This window comes from Dermacentor silvarum, chromosome 8 (genome assembly GCF_013339745.2).
Source record: "Dermacentor silvarum isolate Dsil-2018 chromosome 8, BIME_Dsil_1.4, whole genome shotgun sequence".
Lineage (NCBI taxonomy): Eukaryota > Metazoa > Arthropoda > Arachnida > Ixodida > Ixodidae > Dermacentor > Dermacentor silvarum.
In genome coordinates, this window is record NC_051161.1 from 1810062 (window position 1) to 1828580 (window position 18519).

The 18519-nt window shown below is 47.1% G+C and overlaps 1 protein-coding gene across 2 annotated transcripts in view; it reads right to left on the reverse strand.

Moving 5' to 3' along the window:
• LOC119460517 (katanin p60 ATPase-containing subunit A-like 1) overlaps positions 1–18519 on the reverse strand; it is a 169377-nt gene that overhangs the window by 51154 nt on the left and 99704 nt on the right. For both annotated transcript variants that reach the window (XM_037721437.2, XM_049672298.1), the window contains exon 6: positions 10713–10871. In XM_037721437.2, the coding sequence (XP_037577365.1) occupies positions 10713–10871 (159 nt within the window). The remainder of the gene's footprint in view (positions 1–10712; positions 10872–18519) is intronic.

An 18519-nucleotide genomic window follows, 5' to 3' on the forward strand; every position in this document is an offset into this window, starting at 1 on the left:
CGTTCCTTAAATTTGTTTAGGGAATCCTGGCGTAGCTCAATGATGCTGAATGCCAGGAGGAACCAGCACTTCACATATTTCTATCTCTGCTATTAATCAGCCAATTTGAAAACTTCTTGCGGCAGAATGCACTTAACTTCCAGCATATGAGCGAAATTTGCTATGTGGCCCGGTGAAGGGCTCTTTAACGTCAGTAAGACATCAGTAATATCCTTTCTACCACCATCGTAGCTAGGTCGTCCCTACCTATTACACTCAAGTTCAAGCTGTAACTGTCACTAACATAAATTAATACTTATGTGTTCATACCATGGAGTAAATAAACAGGAGCGCTGACTCCGCCGCCGTGCAACGCATTCGCTCAGGACAAACTGGGTAATGCTAAATTAGTCATCGCGTAGCGCCATCTGTCGAGGCGCGTGGAAAACACTCAACAGCTTGCTTCCATGTGCGCATGCGCTGAGTGGCGGAGGCTGGTGGCGACAGCAGCGCGGAACCGGCACGGCGGCACGCGTAGAGCTTGTCGTCTGGTAGAAACGTGGGCCCTCGTCCGCCTCAATGTGACAGCAATCAAACACAAAAAAATATATGCGCACAAATAATAAAAACGTAAACAAACACGTGGTAGCGCTTTTATGCACGTATGCGAAACATTTTAACATGTCTTTAGAGGAAACAAACGATAAATGATGCCGTACAAAAAGACACAACAGAAGTACTTGTTTTTCACTCCTCAACGTCTGCGCGGAAGCGAAGGTGTGAAATTTTCGTCTTCCTCGCTTTGTTTACCATGTCTGCAGTATGTTTATTCAGGCCCGACGAAACAAGGTACCTTGATACTTGTGCGTGAAGAGACTGAGCAACAAGACAGTGTTTTGTTCCCGGCTGTAAATCTGGGTATGGCAAAGGATGCAAGAAGTTTTCGCTCTTCGCGGCGCCATCTGATCTTCAACTACTGCACCAGGGGCGTCAAAAAATTCCTGAAAGTAAGTGAGCGCTTAAAGCAATGGACGAAATATATGTGCGACACTTCGAGAAGCAGCTTATTTTTGATAGTTACTTCAGCAAAAACAAAGGCGATGTCCTAATAGATGTAATGAAAGTGCCTCGACTTCGAAGCGGTGCCGTTTCTTAAATTTGTTTAGGGAATCCTGGTGTAGCTCAATGATGCTGAATGCCAGGAGGAACCAGAAGACGCTAATGTGGAAGAACAGGAGGAGCTCAATTTAAATTTGTCTACAACTACACACAGCGCAGGTGCCTTTCCTTGTCCAGAGACATGCCGTAATGTAGAGAGAGAAAAAGAAAGGGAAAGAAAGACAAAGAGGTTAGCCAGTGTAAATACCGGCTGGCTACCCAGTAAATTCTCAGCCTTGCCTTCGAGATGATTCCCCCAGTTAAGCAGACACATAATCAGAGCTTCTCATGTGAAATAAAAAGCAGGAAACACTGGCAGGAATTCCCAATTCTGTTTAATGAGAATGTGGCGATTCTGCTCGCAAGAGAACTGGGCGACATGAAAAGCACTGCGAGAAACAAAGAAGCAAGCGAAGCATCAGCTTTTACATTAAAGCTTCTTTTCGCTATCGTCTGTGATTGCTTGAGACCACCCGAACTGCCATTATATCGCCTTACCATTTGCTATAGTTTTTCTTTCCGTCTTAGTTTCCGTAATTTGTTTATTTTCTGTTCCTGTGCCTGGTAAATTTCCATGTAGGCCACCTGACAAATGCCCTGCATTTGCCCTGTATAAAATAAATTGAATAAAATGATACATAACTTGTTTCTCATGCTAACGTCACTCCGTGTACCGCAAGAGCTATGCGCGCTACAGGCGTCAGGGCGTGCGCAGAGCAGGCGACAAAACGGATAGGCAAGCAGGCGCCGCGAGAGAGTCCCGAACTTGTTATTTATGTTTTTTAGGCTTAGCTTACCCGCGCCTTTGCTCCTTCGTTTTGTTGGGCCCGCCTCTCCTCTCCAGAGTTCTTCCTCATTCGTAGCACCATCTGGTGATCACGCTATGAAGCAGGAACTGGCGTTTCAGAATGTGTCCCTTCCAGACGAGCGGAGTTGGCGCTCCTGTCTTATCTTACTCCGTGGTTAATACCTGCCATGACTTGACCTGGTCGGGTCACATTATTAAAATTACTCACTCAGTAAACTATGTCCTTCGATACTTGCACCTTAATCTTTCATTGCTTCCCTTTTCTGTAAAGCTATTACAGTAGATTTCCATTAATTCAACCGTGACCGAAGGTCCCACACGGTGCCCATGTATTTGTATAGGCCCAAACATTTATTTTGATCCAGAAATTGGCTTTTGCCGAATAATTCTAACATGTCCAGTCAGCATTCACGTGCCTGACCCCTATGGTAACCCCTATGGTAACTACAATGGCAACACCTTTGGTGGCAGCATTTGTCAAAGCTGAACTAAGGGGACAGTGAATGCATGAACACATGCCATCTCCCATCGAAAACACTTATCTTCGACCTGCTCTAGGAAGATTTTCAAGCAATAACCGTAGTCCACAATGCCTGATTGCGATATTTAGCATATTCTAATGTGTGCCTTTCACTTTACATAAAAATAAATTGGGATGAAAATCGCCTGTGCAGTGAAATTCAACACAATATCAAAACCGCCTTCGCAGCATTTGCATGCTTTACCACATAACACAAATGTATAGCGGCGAAGCTACCTTTATGAAACTGGCCACCATTGTGCAACACATATTATACCCTTGCCCATTTTTCTTGCTAAAAAATTATGTGCACGTTAGCTTTCTACTATGTTCAGAAGCTTTAAAATCATTTCTATGTTGGTTTTCTATTTTGGACACACAGAAAGTGGGTGTGCATTTGATTCAGGGGCGTGTTAGGATTGGGAAATTACTGCCAGATGAATCAGCGGTGTATTTTGGCACGTTTTCTGCATCTTGTTTGATTCAGCCCACCAGATAATTCAATCACTTTTTTGGTCCCGTAAAAGCCTAATTAACAGAACTTTACTGCGGTATATAAGACCTTCATACGTCATAAGTTAGAGCATGCTTCTACTAGATTTGACCCAAGCCAAGCTAACCAAATGAAACACTTAAATCCATTCAGAACCAAGCAACGCTATTCATGACTATTCATACAATAGGAACATCCTGGCATCAAAAGAGCAAATTCATCTATCTAACCTCACTTCATTTCGCAAATGTGCCCAGCTCTGCCTTCCTTGCAAGTTTTATGCGATCAGCATTCTTCACGCACTTTCTGATATCAATGTCTGGATCGAGTTATTTTCTTTTCATGCCAGCTTGGATCACTGGATTTATGCCACTGGGTCTGTGCCGCTCTTCAAATACAGTAAAACCTCATTAATTCAGATTTCTTGGGACCGAAAAAAATGTCTGAATTAACCGAATGTCAAATTATTGAGCGCATCAAGAGAACAATAAATAAATGCTTGCTACATCAACAAGTTTTTATAAACTGAATTAATCAGCAAATTGTGCTTTAAAACGCGGAGTGGGAACTGGAATTCTGGTCATCTTGTGACTGATTAGCACTCAAAGCGGCAAAGGCCTCGCAACTTCCTTTGCCATGCGATTGCAGCACAAGACTTTCACCTTGACCCGACATCTTTTTCACTACCGCATACACCGCATACCCTGAGCCTGTCAGCAACAGACTGCCCATTCAACTTGATGTAGCCGGCAGGCTTGATGCCAGCATGCAGGCCGCCGTAGAATCGCTCTTCATCCTTGATGGCTTCTACCACGTTTGTGACTGCATAGGGCACATTGCACTAATTCAAATCAGAACTACTGTTGACCACAAAAGGCGCAGACGACATTGTGGTCGCTATCGACACGATCATGGATGGCAACTACACAGCTCTATATGCTCACAGGCAATGCGCACACCGAGTCAAAACGAAGCTTCTGTTTGCTGCAACTGATGCAGATGAAACCATGGTTGCTAGCGACACACACGATCATGGATGGTCACTATACACAGTTCTGAAGGCATGCCACCAACACGGTATCACGCGCAGCGGTAAATGCAAGAATAAAGGTTACAAAGGAACAAATAGTGTGGGGATGCGCGACTCTCACGCATCCCCTGATGTTGTTTTCTCCGCATAGCTCGAGTCTCCTGTAGTCCGGCTTCTCCGCGTGGCTAAGCGCCGGAGGCGGTCATAGTGGTTGCGGCGCGTTGCGAGAGATGACGCGAGTGTCGCGATGCCATTGCCACTGAACGGAGGGGTGACTTGGAAGAAAAAGGTCGAAGGCGCTTCCTCTTTAGCCGGGGATCGGTGACCAACACGCACAAACGCTTCGCGCGTGCGCCGGCCCGCTTCGCGGAACCGTCTCGCAAGGTTAAGAGCAGGACACCGGTATGGACGAACACGGATCGTTTAAACGCGTCACCATTCGCGTGACCGTACATGTGAACGACTAGGCGATGGTGTCACAGCATGGGGCGAACATATTCGCTTGCTATCGGGTCGGGGTGAGTCGGACTTCCTTGATTTGTCACGTGCCCATGTGAACGTTCTATTGGTAGTAATTCGGCTAGTGTTTATTAGTGTATGAAAGGTGCAATAAATGCCCTTTTGATTGTTTGCACTACTGTGTTGTCGTTCCTTTGTCCCAAGAGCATGTGTGAGACGCCACAATAGGCACTAAGCGTTTCGGTGTTCCTGTCATTCACATACAGTGAAAGCTCGTTAATTCGCACCTCATTAATTCGAACTTTCGGGTTTATTCGAACTGATGGTCATGGTCCGGCCACAATATATAGGCGTCTATGGGTTAACCAACTCGTTAGTTCACGCGCGCATCGGCTCCTCTATCGATAATTCGAACTGCGCGCCGCTGCGTGGTGGTATTTTATACTGCCGCCGCAAGCTTTCAAGGCTCAACGATAGATGGCGCGAGCACAGCGGCGTCACTGTCGTCATTGCGCTCGCTCTTCGCATCGTGTGGTGGTTCGTGCCGGACGTGTCTGCGTAGTCTCCATGTCCTTTGTGTGCCGCACATTCATTCGCTAGGCCTCGTGTACGTCAGAGCTACGAAGTTGTTCGGTGCCGTGTTGCTACGATGTGACGCTGCTCACGGCCTTGCATGTGTTGGTGCGGGCCTGGGATCAGGTCACGGCAACAACTGTTGCCAATTGCTTCCGCCACAGTGGCTTTTGTGTGACCAATGAGGGCACAGCTTGCGAGCCCGACGAGCGCGAGGCCGTGGTCATTCCTGCCGGATTGCTTTATGCGCTGGAGGACGTGACCTTCGACGACTACGTCGATGCAGATCGCTGTGCAGCGGTATGTGGCACAATCACCGACGATGATATCATCGCGCAAGGTGACTGGTGGAGAAGCGCCCGTCGTCGATGTAGGTGCGGATGATGAAGAGGATGATGCACCCACACGGCCCTCAGCTTTGGAATTAATGGAGGCTATGCGTGTCGCGCGTCTATTCTTCAGCTTCGAGGAAGACGCAGAGGATGCTTTCTGCCACGTTCGCGCGTTGGAAAACAAGTCTATGGCGATCGCATTCAAAGAAGAGAAACAGACAGTGATCACAGATTATTTTCGCAAGTAAATATTTTCAGTGATTTTCCAACAACCCGGTCTCAATTCCTGCTGTTTTTTCAATGAATTTCGTTAGTTCAAATTTCGGTTTAATTCGAACTCATTGGGCGTCCCCGCAAAATTCGAATTAACGAGCTTTTACTGTATGGTTTTTGCTGATGACTATGGCAATGCCAGTGATGGAAGCATCTCTTGGTCTTTTGGAGCAGCTTTCTGGGCAGGAAAAACAGCAGTTCAGGGCAGAAATATATGCTTTTGGAGCAGAAAAATTTGCTGTTTGGAGCAAGAAAGCAATGCTTTGGTGCAGTAATTTACTGCTCTGGTGCAGAGAGGAAGCTTTGCATAAGTTAGTACTTTCTAAAACATTGTATTCAATATGTATAATTGCGAGAGCAATTATATGGACACACCAGGTGCATTTCTGCCGTTGGCATCGCCGTGATGTTCCATATGAAGTCCAAGTGCAATTACATCGTGGGCACGCGCCGTATGCTGTGGGTATGAGTGAAAGCGTGTGAGGGCGAGTTGAAAATAGTAGCTCGATCTCGCGTGCCCAAGACAGGAAGGAGGGGAGGGGGGGTAGGGCGTTCTACTCCAGTGGCGGCTGCGTATGGCACGGCTGAGTGCGGTCACGCAGGCTCCATCCTGAAAGTGATCTAGGATGGGTCTAGACCGCAGAGGTCCGATAGCTTCATGTGCGATGTGTTCTGGTCGCTTAGTTCACGTTGACCCGAGAGGCAGCACTGCTGCTGACTTGCTCACTTGAAGAGCTGCTGCCTCTTTTCCTCATGCCAGCATTTTGACAGCAAGTGTCTGTTGTGATCAAGTGGGATGTGTTCATGATTACCTGGGCGTGCATGACACCACGCTTGTTTCCTTAGTTAGTAAGCGAAAGCTTACATGTTTATACGGCCAATAGAACTACTATTTTTACTTCGTATAGCTGACTATAAATTTGTTATCGCATCAATGCTTCATCTTTTGGGTGAAACTGCGACTTTTGTACTATGATGCAGGTATTTTTCTTCAACCTGCTGTTCCATCTTATATCTTATTGTTATTATATAAGAAGATGAATATAAATGCAGATTTAATCCTAATTTACACTTAATTCGACATTTCAATAAATAGTTGATTAATTTCCCCCTAGAGCTGTGCTTGGCTTCATTATCCGTTTCCTATGCTAAAGGTTTTATCTGTTAAAGCATTTCATCCGCTAACAATTTGAATACGTACATCCACCCAATCCCTTATTAATATGGCATGAGTGCTGTATTCTCATGCAATAATGTCACAGCATATGGTCTTCTAGGCTGTTCCATGCAAAGCACTGACACACTATCTGCTCAGCGCACATGCAATTATTAAAGAAGTGGGTTGCTATACTACATTGGCACTATATACCACTCCAATTGAAATTACTAGCTGCATGAGCGAGTTGGCAGCTGACCAGAAGCACGACCAAGCAGCGCAAATCGAGATGGAACAGAAACAAGGACACTATTTTTATAGTTGTCCTCGCAGGTATAGATCGAATAGCGTCTGCGTTGTGTTACTTGTGCGTCTGTGTCAACTTCCTTGTCCCGTTTCAGATTTTTTTTCCATGTCTGGGCTGGTTAGCCGTAATAAATGTGCCTTACGCACTTGTCGATATACCACTCAGCGGCCATGATAAAGGGACGTCAAGCAGCTGTGCCCTCACAATCATGCGCCACCCCAATTACATAACATAATTATTATTGAGATAGCAATTGTATGGACATTCCCAGCGAATTTCCGCTGTCAGCATTGACGTGAGGTTCCGTATAATGCCCAAGTGTGATAAGACTGCGGCCGCGTGCCGTATATGCTGTAGTTGCAAGGGAAAGCGTGCAAGGGTGAACAACGGTTGCTTGATGTGCGGCGTCTTCTCGAGCGTGCAAAATATGCTCAATTCGGAGCAGGTGCGTGTCGGCCCCGGCCTGACAATTTGGCACAGCATGTAGCAGGATTTCGTTAACGGCTGAGTTTGGTAATTTGCAGTGATGCTACTGGCCCATGCCATTTTGGAACAGCTTAGGGATCAGCCAAAAATGCATTTCGGAACAGTAAAATGGACTTTCGGAGCAGGTTTATGAAAGCGATTGCAAACTATATTATATGGGGCTTTTACAGTGGGCTATTCATGTGAAAGCAGTAAGTGGTCACTGGTTAATAAAGTGATCTCAAACACTAAAAATGACCCCCCGCCCCCTTAATACAAGTCCTTACTGTGGACTGCAACGAACCAGTGGTGTACTAAGTTGTGCTTAAAAAGAACTTGCAGTGGCTTAGAAAAGCATGGGAACACTTGGACGTGCTACATGCAGAATTCTGAAGAGTTTGGAGAACCTGCAGCATGATCTTGCTGCAATAAATGTATCCTTTAAGATGGAGCACTCTGTGAAAAAAAAAAAAAAAGTACCCCCTTTTGTGCGTTATGTTTGAAAAATTGAGCGAGACACCATACAGCATCCAAAACTTCAGTCCCCGTTTTACACATGCAGGAGAGGAGCATGGAGTTTGGCTCGGCGCCAGCGCGATTGCTCACTGCCACCTGAAAAGTGAGGATGTCCCGTTGCTTAAGCAACCTGCATGCGTCAAAGTGGAATGTATTGAATATAAACAATAACCCACAGAAGAAATGGTAGTACGATTCAGGCTTGACTCGGTCCACCACAGAGCTAATGCAGCTGCTGTCCTACGCCATGTCACCTTCGATGGTGCGGTAAAACGGCGCTTGATTACTTAGCTATGTTTTTGGAAGCCTGAGCAACCCTTTTGGCGCTGATTTCTCATATTTAGCTGAAACGTAGCAGGACGTAGCAGGGTTCGCACCTCAACGCAAGTGACACAGCGGTAGCATCACTGGAATTGGCGCAGCACTTTCATCACTGCAATGCGGACTCCACCGCTACCGTTTGTAATGGATGCTAGCGCTGCTCTTGCTATTTTGTATTGCACATATGCAGTGCACCGCACTCGTATACGAGGGTTGTCAGAATTAACAAGTGCGTGGCCAAATATATCCGAATTAAGAAGGATTTGATGCCATTAAATAATGCATAGGCCTGCCCGGACCAGAGGATTAGTTTGAATTATTAGATTTTCCGAATTAACATGGGTTGAATTAATGAGGTCTTACCATAATCATCTAACATACAAAACTTTCCACCACCAATCACAACCACCATTAGATTGCTTCTCCCATTAACGTCGCCAATCTTCTCTAAAGGATGGATGTGCTGGCAATATTTTAATGCAAAAGCATTATGTACCTATTGCACGAAAATCCATCGGCGTGACCGAAACATGGTACCAAAAATGGCCGATGCTGCAAAGGTAAAAACATATAAAAGAAATGTTCAGCTTGACGTCATATTTCTAACGGAGGTTTCTGTAAACAAAGTAAATGAATGCCCCTAAAAAGAAAATTTCGGACTGGGTGAGAATTGAACTTGGGCTTCCAGGGTTCGCCGAAAGAGAACAGCTTTTTTTAATGATGGCCTACACTCAAGAGAACGCACGCGCACACCTGCGCCCTTCGTCGTCTTCTCTCTGGCGATCTTGTGCCTGTAGTGGGCAGCTGACTTTGCATCAATATGAGTACGCTTCACTGACGCCACGGCGGCTCCATGGTTTACTGAAGGTGTGTCTAGTGCGTCCATCATTGTACCTGTCACTGACTGAAGGTGTGGTCATGTGACGGCACACACAATGGGGAGTGCATAAAATGAGTGTACAAAATAAAAGCACGAATGTCCAATTGAACGCCACTGAGCGGTCCTTTGAGTTCATCGCGGACAAGCGAGCGTGTTGAGATGCTTGGCCCGCTTTGATTTGGCCTTAGAACGCAGGCAAGAGTTTGTGCAGACAAGCAACGCGCGGAAAATAACATTTCACCAAAAGGGCTATAATGCTTTCGTATTCCCTCACGTAAGCAGTCTTAAGTGTCTCTCCCTGAATGTTCAATTCATTATGTTCAAATTCACAAGTGTTCACACAAGTGCACCATATTGACACGTATACATGTTTATCTTTCACCGGTGGCCGCTTTCCACCGGCTAACAAATGTTAAACGTTATCGCTCGGCGCAGGACGCGCCTGTATCGGAAGTTTCTAGAACGTTATCGATGCTTCTTTCCGTTGCCTGTTTTCACCGACGCTTATGTTATCTGATTGTATGACCGACGCGAATTGTCTAGAACTTTCTGGAAGACACGCGGGTATCAGGGATTAATCTGGAACCTTCGATGACTCAGGTATAAAAGCCGACGCGCTTCGCCGCTGATCAGATTTTCGACGATCGCCGACTGTGTTCGCCGCTATCGTTGTGCTTTGAGTGTACCTTGCTTTTGTGGGCACAGGTTCGCCCAATAAACAACCAGTTTCGTCGTACACAGTTTTACGACTGTTTTCTTCAGCGTCACTACTACGTGACAATATCTCACACAACAGCCATCCATATGCTATGTACCCCACTGCCTCTTGCATGTACGACCATCATACCAACAATTGTTTCTTCTATGTACAGCTAAGTATTGGAATGCTTTAACTACCGATACTGCTCTTATCACTAATGCTTTTCGCTTCAAGACCTGCCACTGAAGAAACCAAGTTGCTCAAGTCATCCTACCTCACTTCTACTGTCCGCCATGTCCTGCTTTGAAGTAATGCCCCTGTCCAGGGGTCCTTGAAGTATTCCATGAATAAATAACTAGCAGTAAAGTACAAACTGTTACCTGCTATAAAATAATTTTACTACAATTGCGAATTACTAAACAATTATTTATACAATACAAACACCCCCATAATAATGTGGCTGTGATTTAATGGCAGTTGCTCGGTGCCTTTAATTTCAGCAGCAACCACTGGCAGTTACAGAATGGCCCTGATCAGTCTTGTGCAAGGCATCGGCACCTGCTTAACAGTGCACAATAATCACTTGACTATTGTTATCATTTGCTTTCAGAGAAAAACTGCCCTAGTTGGACCAGCACTACAAATGTGGAGGCAGCAGTTCATAGACCAATGATGGTGCAGTATTATCATAGTAGCATGCTCAACTGTAGGTCAGTATTGACCAAGCCTATGAAGAGCTCACCATCTCGAAGAGCAGGCGTACCAGCTTCTCACTTTCACCACGGTACTTGGACGTGAGCGTTGACGAGGAGACATTGAAGAAGGTCGTGCTGCACTCTGTGGCCACTGCCTTGGCCAGCATGGTCTTGCCAGTGCCTGGTGGCCCCACCATCAGCACACCCTGCGGTCATCGGCACAAGTTCTCCCACAATCAAACTGCCAGTGTACATCAAAAGCATTACTCAAGACGATTGCAGCACAGATTGTTGTTTATTGTTTATTGCATGTAAAAAAAAACAAAAAAACGGGCTTACATATTATATACAGTATCAGGAGGTCCCAGAGTAACAAAGGAGGCAAACAAAAGGACATAAGTACAACGGGTAATACAATTGTATTGTTATGTGGTCGTTAAGTATGCAGAAGATGGACATAAGCACACAGGAACAGAGACGTCCTGTGGTCCTTAGTCAAGTGCCCATTAACTTGGTCGTCGAGTGTCAAGTGCAGGCCTGTAGCCAGACTTTTTTTTTTGGGGGGGGGGGGCACTTGCTGAAGGCCTTGACTATTTGAGGAAAGCACCTATTTTTCAGTAATTATTTTTCAGTAAAAATCGCAGCATTTACATTAGGCGATTTTTTAAATACTAGAAGAAAACTGGGGGAGGGAGGGGGGAAGGCGGAAGAATCGCAGTGGCGGCAAAGTCGGGAGCGCAGCCGCCACTCTCTGTTTATCGGGTGCAGACTGTTGGGTGCGGCGTCCTATGCTCTTTTGTGATGCTCTGGGAGTCTTGCATGGGGTGAGCAGCTGTTGACAAGTTTCATTGCGCAGCGGGGTGGCGGGAGCCCTGCTGGACAACACTACCCCTCTTTAAAAAAAAATTTTTTTTTTTTGGGGGGGGGGGGGGGGGTAGGCGGGCCCCCCCCCGGTCACGGGCCTGGCCATGTCGAACAATCCCTGGCGACAGAAGTTTCGTCCTGCCGTCCTGAAGAGTAAAGGGGAAGCAGCAAAGAGGGGACTGTTTGTGTCTGAAGACAAACGGATTTTGTTGCTAAGAATCACCAAGCGGCTTCAAAACTCCACTCTTAATGTCGGTGCTGACAAGCACAACAATGAAACAATGTCAGACAATGACAGGTGAGAAGAAACTTGCCATAATTTGGCTAGCACACAAAATCTGTTTAAGTTGCCAAGGAGATTTGGTGCATGCAATCATCCTACTTTCACCTATCAGCAGTACCAACATGACAACAGTTGAAATATGGACTGATCAATGCAAGCACATGCAAGCTTATGTGTGTGCAGCAATGTGTCGATAAGCTTTTGTGGCCACCCTGTAGAATAAAGATACTTTTTATCTGGTGAATCCATTTGTTTCAGACATTCAATAATCCTTGCTTCATAAGCCCAAATTATCGGTTGACGATCGTACTCACAATCATTGAGAAAGAGCAAAATTAGTCGAGAGGGAACAGGCCAACCTAAAAGCAGTCAGGATAAAAGAAGATGAATTCAGGCTGGTGCTCACAAGCAGCTTAAGAACAGGAAGATCAAGATAATATGGAGAATGAATGAAACTGCAACTAGAATGATTTCAGGAGCAGCAATTGAAGTGGGAGGTAAAGCACCAAAGCAACAATGTTGTAGGTAAGCTCTCCCAACTAACAAAGGACCTAATAAAGAAATGACAAAGCACGAAGGTGTCTACCTCGCGAGATCAGATACCATTCACTAAACTGTCAAAGCTGACAAAAAATTGTCGCAGTTTCACCTGAAAGGCGAAGCATCAATTTCGATAGAAAATTTGTAGAGAGCTATACGGAGTAATGATACAGTAGAACCCCGCTGTTACGTTTTTCACGGGACCGTAAAAAAAACAAAAACGTAAGAGCCAGGAAACGCAAGAGCCAGGAAACAGGAAAAATTGAGAAATGGGAGTAGTGTTGAACTGCACACAATATTATTTTAATTCTTCGTTACGTGCGACAAAAAGTAGTTTCGCCCGACAGCCGAAGTATCGATTGCGGTGAGCTATACAAAGTAAGAATAGTAGTTTTATCGTCTGTATAAACTTGTAAACATTCGGTTATTAACTAATTAACAAACATAGTGTCAGCACCCACAGGCAAACATGAACACATCACACTCGATGAGCGCGGACACGCGCAGTGAAGCGCCGCTGCAGAAGCGAGCGAAGTGACCTTCGTGCTGTTGTCTATCGCTTCAACCCTAACTGAGCGTCGAGAACACGCAGCACGCACAAAGCCACGAGCCGCCGACGCACCTACACTGCGTAGAATATACCCCCACGCAGATCGCTTTCAAGATAGGGCCCGCGGGACCGCGCGCGCGCCGCCGCGCAGTATGATGCCAGAGCACAACGCTGCCCGCTACCCCCCCCCCCCCCCCCTCGCTTCCTCGCTGGTGCCTCGAGCGCAACGGAAGGAGGCGCGCTTACTCTCGGCTTTTCTTTCGCGCGCGAGACGCGGTCGTCGGCTTCCCTCGCACGCTTTCACTCGCACATTCAGCATACGGCCGCGCGGCTTCCCTCGCACGCTTTCACTCGCACATACAGCATACGTCGCCGCGCGCCGTATGCTGTATGTATGTCCGACGACTGCGTCTCGCGCGCGAAAGAAAGCATACGGCGCGCGGCGACGGCGTTATCGCCCTTGGACTTTATACGGAACATCTATGAGCCAAAACCAATTTTAGGGCCGCAACGCGTCATAGACATCATCTTTAGATAGCAAAAGCGGATATCAAAGGCCATACTTTTGCTGGCGGAAACCGAAAATACGTAATAAATGTCGCCCCCAGCACTTTGAGCGGCCAATGCCATCATCAAGCAACCAAGCCAAGCGACATGAAAAGTCAAAATGGCCGCTCGGGCCGGCGCGGTGTGGCAGTTCGCAACGTATGATGCGGGAACGGTCCCACAGTTGCGACGTAACAGCGGGGTTACCAATGCATTGGGTTCTATGGGAGCTGTGCCGGGACCGGCCGAAAACGACGTAACAGCCGGGAAAACGCAGCACCCGGGAACGTAACAGCGGGGTTCTACTGTATTAGCTTTATCAGCTGTATAAACTTGGACATGCAGCAGCACCGGCAACACGCAGAACTGTTGTCGACGTCGTCGGCGTTTTGCTCGCGTTCGCTCAAAATGCGTGCGGCGTTGGTGACTGTTGGCGGAGCCTCTGATATTGGTGCCGCAGCTAAACGTCGCCTCCCTTCCCTTCCCTCCCACTCCCCCAAAGCCTCTCGCGCGTCGGAAGAAGGCACGTTTGCTCTACATATATGGTGATTGTAAAGGAGGAAAGAGACGCCTACTTCTGCAGCCCTTAAGGGAGCACGGCACCGAACGCGCGTTTGTTCTCCGCCGTGCGTTCACTCCCCGTGAAAGCGCACGTCCCTTGCGCCCTTTCACTCGCACATACAGCGTTCGGCGGCGCGCGGCGACGATTTCATCTCCATTGACGTCATACGGAACCTCACGGCGACGGCGACGGCAGAAATCTCCTTTGGAGTGTCCATATAATTGCTATCGCAATAAAACAAGAAGAAAGTAAGTGATGTCCTAAATTATAATGTCAGAAAGATTGAGGAAACAGTAAAAAATGGGTGCAGCATTAAATCAGTGAGATGGAAACTTGGCATAGAAAAGAGCAAGATGTGTGCAGTGAAAGATAAGCAAGGTAATGTCAACAGCAATTTTGATGATATAGTAAAGGCAGCAGAGGACTTCTATACTGACCTGTACAGTACCCAGAGCAGCCATGCAACCTTGATTGGAAGTAGTGACGAATAGGATACAGGGGCTCCTTGTTTAACTAGCTATGAAGTTAGAAGGTTTTTGCGGTAGAAGATTTATTCAATGATGGAGGGAATATTATACTTGAAAAGATTGCAGCCCTTTATACGCAATGCCTCATGACTTTATAGTGTACCAGAGAGTTGGGAGCTTGCCAACATTATACTAATCCATTGGAAGGGAGACGCTAAATTATAGGCCCATTAGCTTGCTTTAAGTATCGTATAAAATATTCACCAAAGTAATTTCCAACAGAATTAGGGCAACACTTGAATCAACCAAGAGGCTGGCTTCAGAAGGAATATTCTACAATGGATCCCATCCATGTCATTGATTAGTGTGGGGATGCTCGCCCCCCTTGCATCCTCATGTTCTTTTTCCCATATGGCTCTCGCATCTCCTGTAATTCAGCCTGCTTGTGTAGCTAAGCACCGCCGGTGGTTGGTATGGTTGCAGAATAGTACAAAATGGGGCGATGGAGTGTTATGCTGCTAACGCCACTTAATATCGGGATTACTCGGGCCTAAAAGGGAGTAGCCTCTTCCTCTTTGGCTTCGGGTCGGCAGTGTGCGCGGACGTCTTGCAAGATTGCAAGCACACTACACAGGACCGTCCTGATAAACGCTTTGGAGTGGGGCACTGGGATGGACGAACTCGATTGTTCAAAGGCTCTACCGTTCGCATGACTGTATACACAAACGATTAGACGTTGGTGTCCAGAATGGAGGCGAACATATTCGCTCAATATCCTGCTGCGGTGAGTTGGACTTCCTCGATTCGTCAGTGCCCATAGGCATGTTCTATTGGTAGTAATTTGGTTAGCTGGCATTGGTGTTTTGAAAGGTGCAATAAATGCCCTTGTAATTATTTGCACTTCGGTGTTGTTGTTCCTTTGTCCATGTCATAAGTCACCGGCAAAGCATGTGTGATAATGTGAAGAAGCTGAAGATGCCGGTCGACGAAACGGAGAATGGACCGGCGAGGCGAGAAGCATGTGAAGCGCATACAGCATGAGAAAAAAAAAAAAGAAGGAAAGGTGGATGGGCTGGGATTGCCGACACGGACGAGACGCAAGACAGTCGCATCTCCAGCTGTGCTCTGGAGACGGAAGGCAGCAGCTCTGCGGACCACGAACGTTTGTGAGTTGGCTGGCAACAACTCCAGCTCCTGAGCCCCGACTGCGTCGCCGTGGCTGTGCCCCATCGCCCCGGTCCAGCCCCAAGCTGCTGTAACCGGCTGCTGCCCAGTGCCACGGAGGCAATCGCCTGACCATGTCTGCGGCACAATGCCAGACTGGCCCAAACCGCGTCCTGTGCCACGCTGGTCTCAGCAAAGGACAACAACCCCAACGCTCGCAATGCAGCGTTGGAACAACGCAGGCCGGCGTCTTGCGCCATGCCAGGCCGACATTCACCACTACTCTGACAATCAGAACATGTGATCCGTAGGGACTATGTGTCACTTGGCCAGTCAGACCAGGAACAGTGTACAGCTAATACCTAGTTTGTTTTTCTTATGCATATAGCTAGTTTTGTGATTTTCTCTTGTTTGTATAGGGTTTATTCTGTGTGAGTTTACTTTGCTGTTTATTTGCTTTAGTTTGAATTGTTTTTTTGGATAAATGTTCTTTAACGCATTTGCATTGTGTCTGTCCATTAGTGGAGTGCTGAAATTTGTGACAGTCCAAAGGGCAAGTTTGAGACCCCACATCTGGTGCCCAACGTGGGGCTCTTGGGGCATCGGACGATAGTTTTGACAGTTTTGCTGGGTTCGAGACAACCTTTGTTTGAACCGAAGCATATGCCTTACATGGATTTTGATCGCTAGCATTGGCTGCTTTCTTGGGAGCGAGGCAATGGTTGCTGTGGTGTGTTTGAACTTGTCGACATGCTAAGCCTTTCCGAATTCTTGGAAGATATTTGTCAGTACAGGAGCCACATGGGCCTGCATCCTGGGAGAGCGAGGCCTAGCACCCGTGAAGCATTAGGAAGCCTGAAGCGAGTTAGTACGGAAGCCTCGTGGGTGGTGCGAGTGTTATGTAAATCGCTTTTTCTACCTCCTTGACTCTGGGAGTCGGGCTATCTGGTATTTAGGCTTGGCACCGGGCGCTCTGACACCATCTGGGATAGTAGGCGGTGCCCGCTCGGATGCTGTGCGCACCGAGTGGAGTAGGATCACCTCACAGAGTTACATCTCCCCGCGGATGCCTGTTTTGCCCCGACTTTAGGTGTTGTTTTTAGATGACGGTTGCTCTCGAGTAGCGACTCGTTAGGCCTAAGGCTTTTTGGAGTTTTGAATTCTTTTGGCATGTTCTTGCAGTGTAGACCCACTGTACCCACTGCGTTCGAACCAGCTTCTTTGAGGTGACAAAACAGTATCTGCGAAGAATACCAATTGTCCATAAATATTGTGTGGCCATCAGGTAAGCGTTTTCCAACGAGGTCAAGAACAACGGTCTCACTGCACCATAGCTTATCTGTTGCTGGTGTCTTCTCCCTTTTTCCAGTGTAAATTGACAAACTGAGGCAGTAGCCACTAGACAACTCACACAATTTGTAGAATTTCACTCCAAATCTTGCTCGTTCCGAGGGGTTGAATTTGTGGGAATCCTCGGGGCCCATGAACGCCGCACTCGCAGTGAACGTCGGGTCGGGCGCATGCGCGCCAGGGAGGGTGGGGAGAGGGGAAACTTTCCTTTCGCGGGCAGCACACGGGAATCGCAAGTGCTATCAGGGCCACCGGGTGTGTCACGTGAGATCCCTCTAACATCACCCGAGTGTGTTTGGTCACCAGCAAGCGGCGATAGCGGAAAGCACCGCCGCCGCTCCCGTATTCCCACATGTGGTTAGTCAATTGCGTTCTTGCCGTGGCAATTACCACGGCCACCCGTATCCCCCTGTCGGTAAGTCGGAAGCCCTTCTTTACCTAGTGCATTATTCTCTTCGAGGGAACCCTCAGTGATGTCAACTATAGCTAGCTGACCTGCTCGAAGTCTTAGTTGCAGTCGTAATAAATGCTGTCCGAGTGTACACGTGGTTGTCGTCTATTGCTTCCTCGAGCTTGTACCGGACCGTAGTTGATGGGCAGGGATGTGCCAACCGCGGGGGTTGGTGTGCCAAGGCAAAGCTGGCAGCCCCCCCCCCCCATATCCCGACAAATTGCTCGTACGACAGCCGACCGCAGAACTTCATCAGACTTTCGTCCACTGCAACACTCTCTTCAGGATGACACGCTGCACCAATGGACTTGAGTATGTGACCGAGGACAGGCTGTATCTTCCAGCGCCTATCTTCACTTTGGGGAAGGCTGTTGTCGCAGAAATGCAGATACCGCGATAGTGCCCAAAAACGATGTATGGCACAAAATGCAGAGCTGATAACATATCTCGTTAACCAGTAAGACTTCTTTACTTGACTCATCAGCACACACAAGGCGAAGTAGGCTTTCATTTCATCTGGGGTTGTTTCCCGCAATGAGGGGTTGGGATGCAAAAGCTGCTTCTCGCTTGCAAAGGCGTTTGTGTGCAACGCGATGATGTTCCAAATCTCCTCTCGAATAGAGGAGATTTGGAACATTTGGATTTGGAGATTTGGATTTTTCCACACTGTCATCTTCTCCCCATTGCCAGTCTTCCATCCTTTGCTTCTTTGGAGATGGTAGCAAAGTATCCATCGGAGTTTCCTCTGAACACACATTCTCCTCTTCATCACTACAACTTTCATCACTTTGGTACTCCCCATCGTCTAACAGAACATCGTCGTCATCACAGATGTCACTTTCAGCATCACTGTTAAACACAAGTTTAAGAATTTCTTCTTCCGTCAAACCATGTTTTTTCCACGACACAATATTTCGAACAAGACGGGAATGCGATCCCTTCACTGCTAAAAAAATACACAAATAGCTCCAACAGCGGACAACTATGTCCATCTAGCAGAGAACATATCCCCTTCAGTCACGAATTATGATAGACTTTCGATAAATGTATGAAATGTACAAATATTTATGCCAAGGT